This window comes from Odocoileus virginianus, chromosome 8 (genome assembly GCF_023699985.2).
Source record: "Odocoileus virginianus isolate 20LAN1187 ecotype Illinois chromosome 8, Ovbor_1.2, whole genome shotgun sequence".
In the NCBI taxonomy this organism is placed as follows: domain Eukaryota; kingdom Metazoa; phylum Chordata; class Mammalia; order Artiodactyla; family Cervidae; genus Odocoileus; species Odocoileus virginianus.
The window spans coordinates 35,010,749-35,024,030 of NC_069681.1; the positions used below are offsets into that span (position 1 = coordinate 35,010,749).

General features: G+C 45.4%; 1 protein-coding gene across 1 annotated transcript in view; it reads right to left on the reverse strand.

The window, feature by feature from the left end:
- The window catches only part of FARP1 (FERM, ARH/RhoGEF and pleckstrin domain protein 1), a 303,782-nt gene that overhangs the window by 69,566 nt on the left and 220,934 nt on the right, over window positions 1-13,282 (reverse strand). The window contains exons 4-6 of the mRNA XM_020902387.2: window positions 11,055-11,097; window positions 8,275-8,353; window positions 410-507 (exon numbers count right to left, since the gene is read on the reverse strand). Of these exons, the coding sequence (XP_020758046.2) occupies window positions 410-507; window positions 8,275-8,353; window positions 11,055-11,097 (220 nt within the window). The remainder of the gene's footprint in view (window positions 1-409; window positions 508-8,274; window positions 8,354-11,054; window positions 11,098-13,282) is intronic.

The window sequence follows — 13,282 nt, forward strand, 5'->3', positions numbered from 1 at the left end:
CCTGGGTCACCGTTTGGGGGTGGGGGGGTGGTGAAAGTGTTAGTTGCTCAGCCAGGTCTGACTCTTGGCAATCCCATGGACTGTAGCCCACCAGACTCCATGGAATTCTCCAGGCAAGAATACTGGAGTGGATTGCCATTCCCTTCTCCAGGGGATCTTCCTGATCCAGGGATAGAACTCAGGTCTCCTGCACTGCAGGCAGATTCTTTACCGTCAGAGAAGCCCATGGAAGGACAGGAGTATTAAGTGATGTTAAGAGTGCTGTTTTCCATCCTCTGGCTTTTGTGCTAATGCAACATAAGATGAAAATATTGTTTTTAGTAGATGTCATCCCCCCCTCCACCGCCCCCACCAAGCAGATCGCTGTGTATTTCCCACACGCTTCCTGCAGGAGATCAAAAGCACTTACACTGTACAATGTGTGAGATCAGGAGGGCAGCGCTGGTGTCATTACACGTCAGCCTGCCTTGAGCCAGGTCCTGCTTCACCTGCAGCGCAAACAGGTACCTGTGAACACAGAGAGACAGGCGTCATACACACTGAGGTGGGCGTCAAGCAAAAAGGGTATCGAGTTTTCGCAGCAAAGTCAGGCTCAACCGTGGCAACTTGCTTTTACAGTGAGGACCTGGTGAAAGGTATATAAACCAAAGAACAAGAAAGTCTGCACCAGGAATTCCTGGTGCTACTGGCTGCAATGTAAATAGTCACATCTCCCTAAAAACACTGGGAGACAGATGCTGCAATCTTCACACAATGAGTAATGCACTTCATTTTACATGGAGAGATACAGCCATAAAAATTAAAACTATAACTTACCACCCTATATATTTCTGTGGGGTATATCACACATTTAAACTTTTCTCACAGGTCAGACAAATATACCAAAAAATGGCTCTGTGGCTCGGACAATAGCAGTAAGCTATTATGGTTAGGAAAAGTCTTGCTGATGGAATTGCAAACACAAGAGTGTCTTTTTTTGTGGTGGAACAGTCACTCAGCTTCTTCCAAAAGCCTCAGCTGCCAGATGTGTAAAAATCCATTTATTTAAAAATTCTTTTCTTTATGTGGTAGAATAAAGCAAGTAAACATTTTTAGTGGAAGAGAAAACTGGATTTATAAATCAAAGAAATTAAGTAAAACCAGGGTGATGTTAAAATTGACTTGAGAATATCAATACGAACTCATAGATTTGTAGGAAGATTATCTGCTAGTTTGGGGCTTCTCTGTGGCTCAGACAGTAAAGAATTCACCTGCAATGCCGAAGACCTGGGTTTCATCCCTGGGTTGGGAAGATCCCCTGGAGGAGGGCATGGCAACCCACTCCAGTATTCTTGCCTGGAGAATCCCATGGACAGAGGAGCCTGGCAGGCTATAGTCCGTGGGGTCGCAAAGAGTTGGACATGACTGAGCACAGTTCCTTCCTTCCTTGCTAGTTTTGTCCACTGTCGAGAAGCCGTGTCACCTTGCAGCAAGCCTCAGCAGCTAGATTCTGGCTCTCACACAATTACCATTTGAAGGATAGAAAGGTAGGTCCTTGGAGAAACGGTAGATTCCAGGCACGGAGTAAGGAAAGGTACAGAGTGAACGTGGAATATCTAGCTATGCCAGAGGGCAAACAGCTTGCAAATATAAACGGGCTGTATTAAAAGGGGGAAAAAATCTGGAAGGGGTGTCCACTGGCCAACATTGTGACAACTTGAACAGCAACATGAAGGATTAAAGTGAATCAAAACACATGGAACTAATGAAATTTCATGAGTACATTATAATTCTCAGGATAAAAAAAAGAGAGAAAGCAGGAAAAATGAACTGTATTACCATCTGAGGAGTCTATTAAAGCACTCTGTGTTAAAAATTGGTGATAGTGAAAGTTGCTCAGCTGTATCGACTCTTTGCGACCCCATGGACTATACAATCCATGGAATTCTCCAGACCAGAACACTGGAGTGGGTAGCCTGAACTTCTCCAGGGGATTCTCCCAACCCAGGGATCTAACCCAGGTCTCCTGCATTGCAGGCGGATTCTTTACCAACTGAGTTATCAGGAAAACAAGGAAGCCCAATATCAGTATCAAGGAAGCCCAATAAAAATTGGTAATCCAAGGCAAAAAACTGGGCATGTAATCTGTCTCTCCGTTAGGAAGAGTATTTCATGATATACAGATAGGTGGCTCCAGTGGTAAAGAACCTGCCTGCCAATGCAGGAGACCTAAGAGATGTGAGTTCGATCCCTAGGTTGGGGACATTCCCTGGAGGAGGACATGGCAATCCACTCCAACATTCTTGCCTGGAGAATATAGAGGAGGCTGGTGGGCTACAGTCCATTGGGTCGCAAAAAGTCAGACACAATTGAAGTGATTTAGCATGCATAGATAATCCAGCTAGATGAGGCAAAATTCTACTTTACAGAAGAACAACAACAAATAACACAACAAAAGTAACAATCATAAAACACTCATCCTACGGCCTCTAAAGAAATTATTGACTCTGGCAAGGATTGTTACTTGGTGTAAAAACCACTTAGGAGTTTGGACATTTGAATGGAGACAAGCTCACAAGACTTCCCTTCAGAAGGGAAAGGTCAGAATGCTACCCCCTAACTCAGTGATCAATCTCAGCATCACTAATGAAATAGGAAGCACACGACATCACTTACCAGGGGATTCTAGTCAAGAATATTCAACATATCTCTCAAGCTTTTAGAACTGAGGTCTAGTTCACAGGGAATATATAAGACAGAGAATAAGTTAAACAGGAAGCAATCAGACAAACTCAGGAGGTAGGTTATCTCACAGTACAGCTGGTCCAGATTTTTTTCACCAAGATGGTATCATGAAGAAAAAAAGATTCTGCTAGATTAAAAGAGGTTCAAAGGCCATAACAACCAGTTGCAATGTGGGGTCCTATAGCGAATCTCACTTTAGATGAGCAGATATAAATGACATCTGGGCGACAAAGGGGGATATTTGACTACAGCCAGGGTATTAAATGAGATGAAAAGTACATGTAAATACACAGAAAACAAATCAGAAGGGCTCTCCCTGAGGTGCTAGCAATGCTCAGCTCTGGGCAACAGGAACATGGTAGTTTTATCTTCTTAGTCACATTTACCTAGATATTCTAACTTTCTACACTGTACATGGATTACTTTTGTAACAACAAAAGGGTCTTTTTAATTTTTTAAAAAAGGGCTTTTAGCAAGACTAGCCACAGAGGTGTCATGAAGAATAAAATGACATAAGACATGCAAAGCACAGTGACTAGAATAAAAGCATTCAATACAAATTAGCAATTTTTAAAAACTGAATAAAAATGAATCCCCTTTAAGTCATTTGCGTGCATGCTAAATCGCTTCAGTCATGTCTGAGTCTGTGGAACCCTATGGACCGTAGCCCACCAGGCTCCTCAGTCCATGGAATTCTCCAGGCAAGAATACTGAAGTGGGTTGCCATGCCCTCCTTCCAGGGGATCTTTCTGACCCAGGGATCGAACCTGCATCCCTTGAAGTCTCCTGTGTTGGCAAGTGGGTTCTTTACCACTAGCGCCACCTAAGTCATTTAGGACCAGGATTAAGAACTAAAGAACTACGTAGGCATTTCATAACCAGAAAAAAACACCCAAAGGTCTACCAGGTGACAACAGCTGACCTTTCCCCAATCCCCCATAATGTTCATTCATTCATTCTCTTTCTCTGTTTCCCTCCCTGGGAAGTCAAAGCAGAGTAGAACAGAGCATTTTAAAACAGTCACAACATCAGCACACAGGTTTACACGGGAAGAGGTGGCCCAAACCATCTCTCTGGACGAGGCTGTGGCTATTGTTTTTTGAAGCCAACACTTCTTAGAACTACAGGCTCTAATTCTTACCTGTGTAGTTAATTTTCAGGTAAGTAGGAAGAACGTGTGTTTTAAAAGCATGACATTCCGAATGTAACCAGCTATCAGTTTAAACACAGGGCCCTGTGGTCCAGAGACAGAACTCAGGATTCAGGGCCTCTGGGGAGGGTTTCTTGTGGGTGTTGAGAGGGTGTGGGGTTCCGAAGGCTCCCCTCTTTCATTAGAGGGCACAGCCTGAGCTGAAGGCTGCGGGAGGAAACTGTCACTCCCTGATTACGCCGACTCTCCTGTCCTAAGGCCCTTGTAATCCCACTGGGCACTGCGTCATCCTGTTGTAATGACAGCTGCTGCAGGGCTAACTTCAGAAATTCAGCAGCACTTTCTGCCCCATAAACTGAAGCAATTCCAACTGAATTCACACGAAGTGCTCAGAGCAGAATCAACTGTCCTTGGCAGAAGGGTGGGCATATGAGCGGGGAGATGACGACAGTGGTGGGGCCAGAGGGCTGTCACTTCCAGGGCCCTCAGGGGAGGAAGTCACACCCCTTGGAAGCCATGTTTTAAACACGTCTGTTTCCATTTATTTCATTTGGGAGCTCTTCATCTTTCTGCCACTTACTCAATGTACATGCCAGTGTTCCAGCCAGCCAAAGACAATACCTCAGCAGACCTGCATGGCAGCGAACTCTGACAGGTGCCCTCTGCTTAGAAGAACACAGCCAAGGGACTCCTTGGCTGTCCAGTGGTTAAGGCTCCGTTTCCACTGCACAGGGCGGGGGTTCGATCCCTGGTTGGGGAACTAAGACCCTGAGTGTCACGTAGTGGAGCTAAACAGCCTCCCCCCAAAAACACAGCCAAGTAGAAACTGGATCCTACTTAAGATGCGATGCTCAGAGAGCACAATGTCTGACCTCACCAGCACAGCCAAGTAATTCCCAGCTAGGCCAGAAGAAAGCCTGGTAATTTGTTTTTCAAGACCCCTCCTAAGTGGTTTAAAATCTGCACCAAGGAGTCAGTACTTAGCTCCTTCCAGATGCTTGAGCCCTGGTGTCAGGAGAGAGAGAGATCCAGTGAGAATGTAGCCCAGTAAGTAGAGAGGAATTCAGCCTCTTCTTTAACAGCGAGGTGCAATTCAATCTCTGATCTATACAGACGGGGAGCTGAAAGCTATTCCTGGAGGCCTGAAGAATTAGCTCCAGCTCGAGTGCACTTCAAGTTTGCTCAACTGCAGGCCCATTTCTGTCTGTCTCACGCTCATCCACGTGTCCCTCGCCTGAAGCGCTGTCCGTACACGGCTTCTCCCAGATCCTCCTTCCCTCACCATCTGCCATGGAAAACTGCCTGGAGTCTCAATGGTCACATTACTAGATTTCTGCTTAAACAGTACTCTGCGAGTGTGGGAGTCAACCCCTTGGATCTGGGAGGTCGCCTTCCCGTCACATCTTGCAGCAAGCGGAAAGTGCTGCGGAGCTTCTAGGCTTCCGATCAAGTTTATCAACCCTGAGCCAAAGGAATTCTCTTGTCGGGAAAGACTTCTAAGATGTTAGTTAACTCTGGGAGCCAGAAAATGGTGATAACAAAACCCCAAAACTGCTTGTGGCAGTTGAGGAATTCATCAGATTGGTCAGAGCAGCTGTCAAGATACCACGAACACACACACAAACACACACACACACACACACACACGGCTGACTGGTCACAAGTTGTATGGAATTTTATAACCAGGGCCAGAAGAGTAGAAAACTCCCAAGTCTCTAGAGATGATGATTCACAAAAACTGAAAAGGTGCAAAACACATTGCAAAGTAGAATGGGGAGAGAGATGCGGGGAGTGGGGGTTGGGGGGGAGGGGGCGGGATTTAATGCTGCCAGCTCCCTAGGCAGGATGAAGGCCCAGTGAGATGCAGTAGGAAAAAGCCCATTGGCAACCAACAGCTGGACTCGCCTTTAGATTCATTTCAATGTTCTGAGCTTCGAGCAACGCACTTTCCAACAACAGGAAAACCAGGCTCAGAAACTGACACACTAGCCCTGTAACGACACGGCGTGAAGATGCTACTGGGGTCGGCCCCTCCGGCCTGGAACTTGAGGCAGCGGGGTGCGACCCCAACTGCTTCTCCTTCACATGCAGCGTCCCAGCCACGTGGGTCCCAGAAGGCTGATGGTTTCTAAAGGTCTTGATCATGTAACTGCTTTTCTCAAGGGATGGAAGTGGAGGAAAACAACCAGTGGAGACTCATCCAGAAGACAACGGGCTTCCCTCGTGGTCCAGCCGTTAAGAGTCCGCCTGCCTATACGGGGAACACGGGTTCGATTCCTGCTCCAGGAAGATTCCACCTGCCGAGAGGTGGTGGAACAACTCTACTGAGCTCGTGCTCTAGAGCCTGGGAGCCGTGATGAGAGAAGTCCGAGTGCCTTAGAGCCCATGAGCTGCAACCACTGAGCCTGTGCTCTGCAACAAGAGAAGTCGCCACATGAGAAGTAGGGTTCTGCAACCAAGAGTAGCCACTGCTTGCCACGAGGAGAGAAAACCTGTGTGCAGCAGTGAAGGCCCAGCCATAAATAAATAACATACAAAGCCATGGGAAGGGGCTTCCTGGAATCGCACGTTCGGGTACCCAGTGCCCCTCCTGATGCAGCCCTGGGATGCTCGGCAGGGACCTCCCACATCACCTGGCAGCACCAGACTCTCGACTCTCCACCCTCCCCATTCTAGATATCACCCACCTGGTCACTTAAGTCCAAAACCTAAGCATTCCCTCAACTTCCAACCCCTCACAAGCTCAGAATGACCCCACTTCCAACACGTGTTCCACATTCATGTGTCTTCTCCATTCCCACTCGTACCACCTCCTCTGCCACCATCATCCTGGCCTGGGTAGCTGCTGTTTCTTCTTGTCATCCTTCCCTCGGTATCCACGGCAACTGATCTCTCTCAACAGTACTTATCATCTGGCCTCTGTCCCACCTCAATGCACTTCACTCTCAATGTGCCTGCCCCAAGAGCCCTCTTTTCGGTCTTTGAACATCAGGTGCTTGTTGTGATCTTGGGCACTGCCTAACTGTTCCTTCTACCTGGAAAGCTTGTCCTCTGGAAATGACCGACAGATCCTTTCTGCTTTCTCAGCCCCAGCATCCCAGATCCAACACTGTAAAGTCATCAGAAGTCAAGTCATCACCAGTCTCCTTCTATCACTTCATCTACTCCATCACCTAAGGGTTCTTCCCATTATCTGATATCTTTCATGTCTGTTTAATTACTGTGTCTGGTCCCATTTGAGTCAGGCCTGACTTTTCACCAGTACGTGCCCCGTCCCTGGGACAAGGCATTCACATCGTGCACATTTCATCACTATTGTTGATTGACTGCCTTCACGCTGCTGATAAATCATGGTCAACCACCCAAGAGAGTGTGCCTCTGTACCATGGGATGAGAAAGATGTGAGAGCCTTCACTGGGAACAGCTAAAGCTGAAAGGCAAGCGTGGCAACAATCTGGATGGTCAGACTAGCGTACTTGGTCTTGAAAGGGAGGCATTTTATCTTCACGTGTTCCCACCAGGCTCTGCTCTCTTTTAGAAAAGCACGTGTCTTCCTGCAAATTATAAAATCGGTAATGTAATAGTAGGGGTGAGGATGATGGCATCCCTACTGGGTTCAGAAAATGACTTCCTTGCTGGTTCAGATGGTAAAGAATCTGCCTACAACACAGGAGACCCAGGTTTGATCCCTCGGTCGGGAAGATCCCCTGGAGAAGGGCATGGCTACCCACTCCAGTATTCTTGCCTGGAGAATCCCATGGACAGAGGAGCCCCTGGAAGTAGGCGGGCTACTAGAAGTCCATGGGTCACAAAGAGTTGGACACAACTGAGTGACTAACACTTGTACTTGCCTGCTACTGGGTTCCCGGTGCTCTGTGTATATTAGCGCTTATCCTCAAAACAACCCTGGCAAAGCAAGCATTGCAGTCACATTGACCCGGCAATGAACAGAGGTGCAGGGGGATTAAGTAACCGGCTGGCCACACAGCTACCGAGGGCAGGGCTTGGCCACGCTTTCGAAGAAACGGACAGTTCACAGCCATTCGGCCACCGCAGCAACGGACAGAAACTCTGAGTTCACACCTTGGCTCCACAGAAGAGATTCATTTCCCAAAACTGCCTTGTGATGTGACAGACAGGAGGAGAAATATGACAGTAACAGATTACAGGCCCAGACGCTTCATAGCACAGCTTTTAAGAAATCAGCTTGCGGGGAAACTGCGGCACTTTCTTTCTTCCCATGCTTGTAAACACAACTGGGAGGGAACAAGGTTAAACCGTCTGGCACAAGAGCAGATGCTGGTCAAGGCAACATCGTGAGGTGTTTATCCGTCGACTTGGAACATTCACTGTCTCTGCGGCACCCACAGCAACACACACCCCGTTTCCAAACCACTCACCTGGTGAGTTCTTCTTGGAGTTGAGTGTGGTCAGGTGGAAAGAATTTCACCACAAACTTGACGACGACATGCTTCGGCCCTAGGGGGAGGGGGGCAGCAAAGCATTTATTGATTTGTCTTGCAAATGCCATTAAAGAAAAAGACACAAGAGGTGATATTATACACCAGATAAGTGAGCCTCATTCCAAGCTGCTACAAGGAGTTCTGCTGACATGCCAGTCACTTAATTAGTCGGTTAAGTTTGGTTATTATTCACATTTTCATATTGCGGGGAGACAGACAGCTTTTTTTTTTTAATTAAAAAAAACAAACAAAAGCCCCTCATGTCACGTGACATCTGTTTTCTGACCAGGGACTGAACCCAGGCCCCCTTCACTGGAAGTACGGATTTTCAACCACTGGACTGCCAAGGAAGTCCAGATACCTGGTTTTTAAAAATACCGTGACAAGGGTATTACACTGAGGCACCAAACATTTTCTCTGGAGACAAACTATATCCAGATTTTAAAAGCAGACATGTTCTTCAAAAACTTTTCTGTCTGCTTTAATCCAAATATGGGCTTCCCAGATGGCACTAGTGGTAAAGAATCTGCCTGCCAATGCAGGAGATGCAGGTTTGACCCCTGGGTCAGGAAGATCCCCTGGAGGAGGGCATGGCAACCCACTCCATTATTCTTGCCTGGAAAATCCCATGGACAGAGGAGCCTGACAGGCTACAGTCCATGGGGTCACAAAGAATGGGACATGACTGAAGCAACTTAGCAGGCATGTACATTAGGCCCAAATATAGGTTTTAGACAGCTTAAAGAAAGCATAATGAAGAAGTAAATCAGTTATGTAATTTATTATTTCTATCTCCAAGCCACAGCAGCTAATGTGTTCATAGCTGTTGGTCAAAGACTTCGATAAGTGTCTGGTATACCATTTTATTAATAAGGCCCAACAAAATTAAGAAGTAGATCTGGAAGGGGGTGGGCAGGGTGAGACTGGGAATGAGACAGGGAACTTCACAGAATTAAAACAGAATAACACATCAATGATAAAATAATCATTTGTCGCCTGAGTCAGAGTTTATTTTGCTGTTTAAGCCACAATGCAAAAGCAATCTTACAGGTTCTGCCATTTAGAATAACAGCAATAAGTTTATGTTCTATCAAATACAAGGTATTACAATGAAATCCAAATCTTAACAGCAGTTGTATAAAAGCAGAAAATGTCTTTCTGATCCGCCTTTCACTATCACAAAAAATAGATGTGGTGTTATCATTTCTATGATAACACGTTCAAATGTAAAGAAAACGAAAATGATGTATCCTAAGGTGATGTCAAGTGATCCATACAAAACGGAAGGAAAGCAACAAGGCACATGAGAACCGAAGCCAAGAGAAGCCAGGCTTCTTTCAGCTAACCACTCCCAAAATTAACAGAAATCCTCGTCTGTCAGTTCCGGCTCACGAAATAACAAGAGCAAAATGGGAGAGACAGGAACGTCTAGCTAATTCCACGTAGCAATTTTCACCAGCGGGGATTTACACGAGGCTACCTGGATCCTCAGACAATCCGAGGCTAGGCAGACGCTGGTACTCAACGGAGAACGACAGCCTTGCCACACGGGGCGAGCCACAAGCCGCGGAGAGGGAAAGGCGAACCTCTGCTGAGGTGCTGACCCAAACCACAGCCGCGGCCCTGGCTCGGACATCTTTCCACCATTTGCAGTTCCCATCTTGGGTTACCTCAAGGACAAATGTCAGCACTCGAGATGCTACGCTCCCTCCAGCCTTCAGGTCTGGGGGCTTTGCTCAGCAATGCGCCCCGCACCCTGGTCCCTGGCCAGCCGCCCAATAAACGCTGAACTATGGCTGTTTTGTTTTCTGTATTAATAATTGCTTAATTTCAATGACAGAAGATCAACATCAATTTCAATTGCACGAGGGCCCATTTAACACAGTACGCTTGTTAATTACAGTCACATAAACTGCTCTAAGTGGCCTGGTGGGGTTTCTTAATCAGACAGAAAGCCGACCCCACGAGGTACTGCGTGTTTCACGCTCAACTAAAGGCACGCAGCCCGGGACCATCCTCAGGCTTTTGCCTGGTGTCTGGCTGCAGTGAGGGACCAAGTGGGGTGAAGTGGAGAACAGAGCTCGTCTCTGAATCTGACCCCTCCGGAGACAGGGGAGCGCAGTTTGGTGCTGATGCGCAATGAGAGGAAGGGGAAATCCAAGTGTGTCTTTTTCTAACTTCTCTCCTAGACCCTCCTTAATCTTTTCTTCGACAACTCGGTCTAAATGCAGGCCAGACCTCCTCTGTTCTGCTTACCATTCAGACACAGACAGACACATTTTTGGGCATCTATTTTTTTCCCCCCAAATTCCACTTGTATTCTAATTTCACAGACTTTGAAAAGGCAGTACAGAAATCCTGATGGCAATTTTATGAATAAAATGTTTCCACCTCCCTCTGCAAATGTGACAATAAGAAACACGAGCACAGACAGAAACCAGCTCAATTGCTCTGGGCCTTAATAGCCTGCTTCAATCATTTATCAAAATGACATTTGATTTTTCCAAGCAAGGTTCTGATTACCAAATTACTATATATTAAAATTGCAGAAGATGCATTTGAATAGCATGTAAATTAGTGGATGACAAAACACAATCGTAGGGCAAAAAAGAGACACGGCTCCAGAGCTTGTTGCCACAGGGCAGCGGACATCTAGACAAGGAAACCATCTGGCTTACATCTGACATCACTGTTAAACAGGAGGGGCGTATACTTACTTCTAATCTGCTTGACAATAGGTTTTAAGAGATCCAGCCACACCTACAAAGGGAAAAAAAAAAAGACTGAGACACAAATTCTCAATGATGAGACTTGCAAGTATTTTAAGACTCCACTAGGAGCTGTTCAAAATCAAAATAATTTTGAGGGTTTGAGGTTGTCCGTGCCTTTTTCTCTCTCCAGAATGCTATAACCCAGACTATCTCCCACATTTATAGAAAAGACCCGAATTTTCTAAGAGTATCCCTGAGCTTGAAAATCAAAATCTCTCCGAGACACAAACAGTTCACATGGCTCACTAAGAATTTTCTATTCTCACTGGTACTTTTATCACAGTTCCCAGTTTTATTCAGTAAACATTAATGCATGATTGCATTAATGGAGTATAAATGGAGTAAAATACACATGCTCTTTAGTGAAACAAAATTCATGTATGTAGACACACCTACAGAACAGCACAGCTTTGAGGGTTATGGAAAGGGAGTATTTATAGAACACACCTTTGCACCAGACACCATCCGTAAGCTATTTTACTTCTCAAAGCAAGACCAGAGGATTCCTATTACTCAGGAGAGAAATTTGAGACTTGCAGAGGTTCAATAAATATCCCAGGCCCTCAGCTAGACAGTTGTGTGTCAGGGGTAGGACTGAAATAGGTCTGTCCAACTTCAAAGTCCAGACTCTTTGCACACAGTCTCCTGAGCATGCCAGCTGAACAGCAAAATTTTAAAAAGAGAGAGGGAAACCAGTTGCCCTTCATAATAAAGTGTAAGTTGACTCTTGAACTTGTGATCCTGTGAAAGGGTTCTACTGAAGCTCATATTTGCATATATGATAAAAACAAAGTTAATGGGCTTAATGGAAGAGGAGTTTTATAAGTAAATACAAAAAAGAGACACACTGCTAAAGAAAACAATGCAAAGAATAACAGGGTAATGACAAAAAAATGCCAATTCTCACCAGAAAATGTCTAAGTTTAGAAGTAATTTACACTGTAAGTGCACGTTTAGTCAATATCATTTCCACCCACTAAATATGCAACTAGGTGTGCCTGTATGCAGTACATGTGTGCATTTTATAAGCCTGAAGTTGGCAAGGGTGCCAGGAAATGAGCACTGCCTTACTTTATTGGTAGATGTATGAAATGGTACCATGTTTCTGGAGATCAATTAGGGAATGATTATCTAAAGCCTAAAAAGTATTCACAAAGATACTCTTTCATCCAGTAACTTGACTTTTGATGAATATTTGAGAGTGTGGGAAACTGTTTCAGAGGTGAGAAAGTGGGTTATTTCCTCTTTTCTTCTGCCTTTCTATATTACCCATATTACCTTCAATGATCACCAGAATTCTCATAATGAAAAAAGTAAAAATTTTAAGTATTTACTTATTCAGGTTAATCTTCCCCATCACCTTTACAAATAAATATGTTTTCCTAATGAAATTCTCACTGCTACACTCCCCATCTCTAGCCACTCTGCTATGTGAGAAAAACAATAAAGGCATTAAGTTGCCTTAGGATCATTTCCACTGTCACACTCATAAGACCCAACCTTAAATGAGAGAGAATAACCATTCAAAACAAGGGTCTTGTGAGATGTATTATTTTCCTCTCAAGAATCTTAAAAGATGGCAAAAAATCCTCATTGACAGATGAAGAAATTGAGATTCGGAGCACAGCTGCCCAGGGTTGGGATTCAAAACCTGTTCTTCAAACCCACTTACTCATTCAACAACACACCACTGTGTCCTTCTGCTGGGTTCTGGGAATGCAATGATAAGAGACCAGTCACGGTCCCTGCTTCACGGAGAGTAGGGTCTAGTGAGAAAGACAGACAGGAACCAAGACTTTCCCAAGAAAAGTAAAGAAATACCTAGGACAAAAGCACTCTGCCAACAAAGGTCCATCTTGTCAAAGCTATGGTTTTTCCAGTGGTCATGTATGGATGTGAGAGTTGGACTGTGAAGGAAGCTGAGCGCTGAAGAACTGATGCTTTTGAACTGTGGTTGAACTGTGGAGAAGACTCTTGAGTGTCTCTTGAAGTGCAAGGAGATCCAACCAGTTCATCCTGAAGGAGATCAGTCCTGGGTGTTCATTGGAAGGACTGATGCTGAAGCGGAAACTCCAATACTTTGGCCACCTGAGGTGAAGAACTGACTCGTTTGAAAAGACCCTGATGCTGGGAAAGACTGAAGGTGGGAGGAGAAGGGGATGACAGAGGATGAG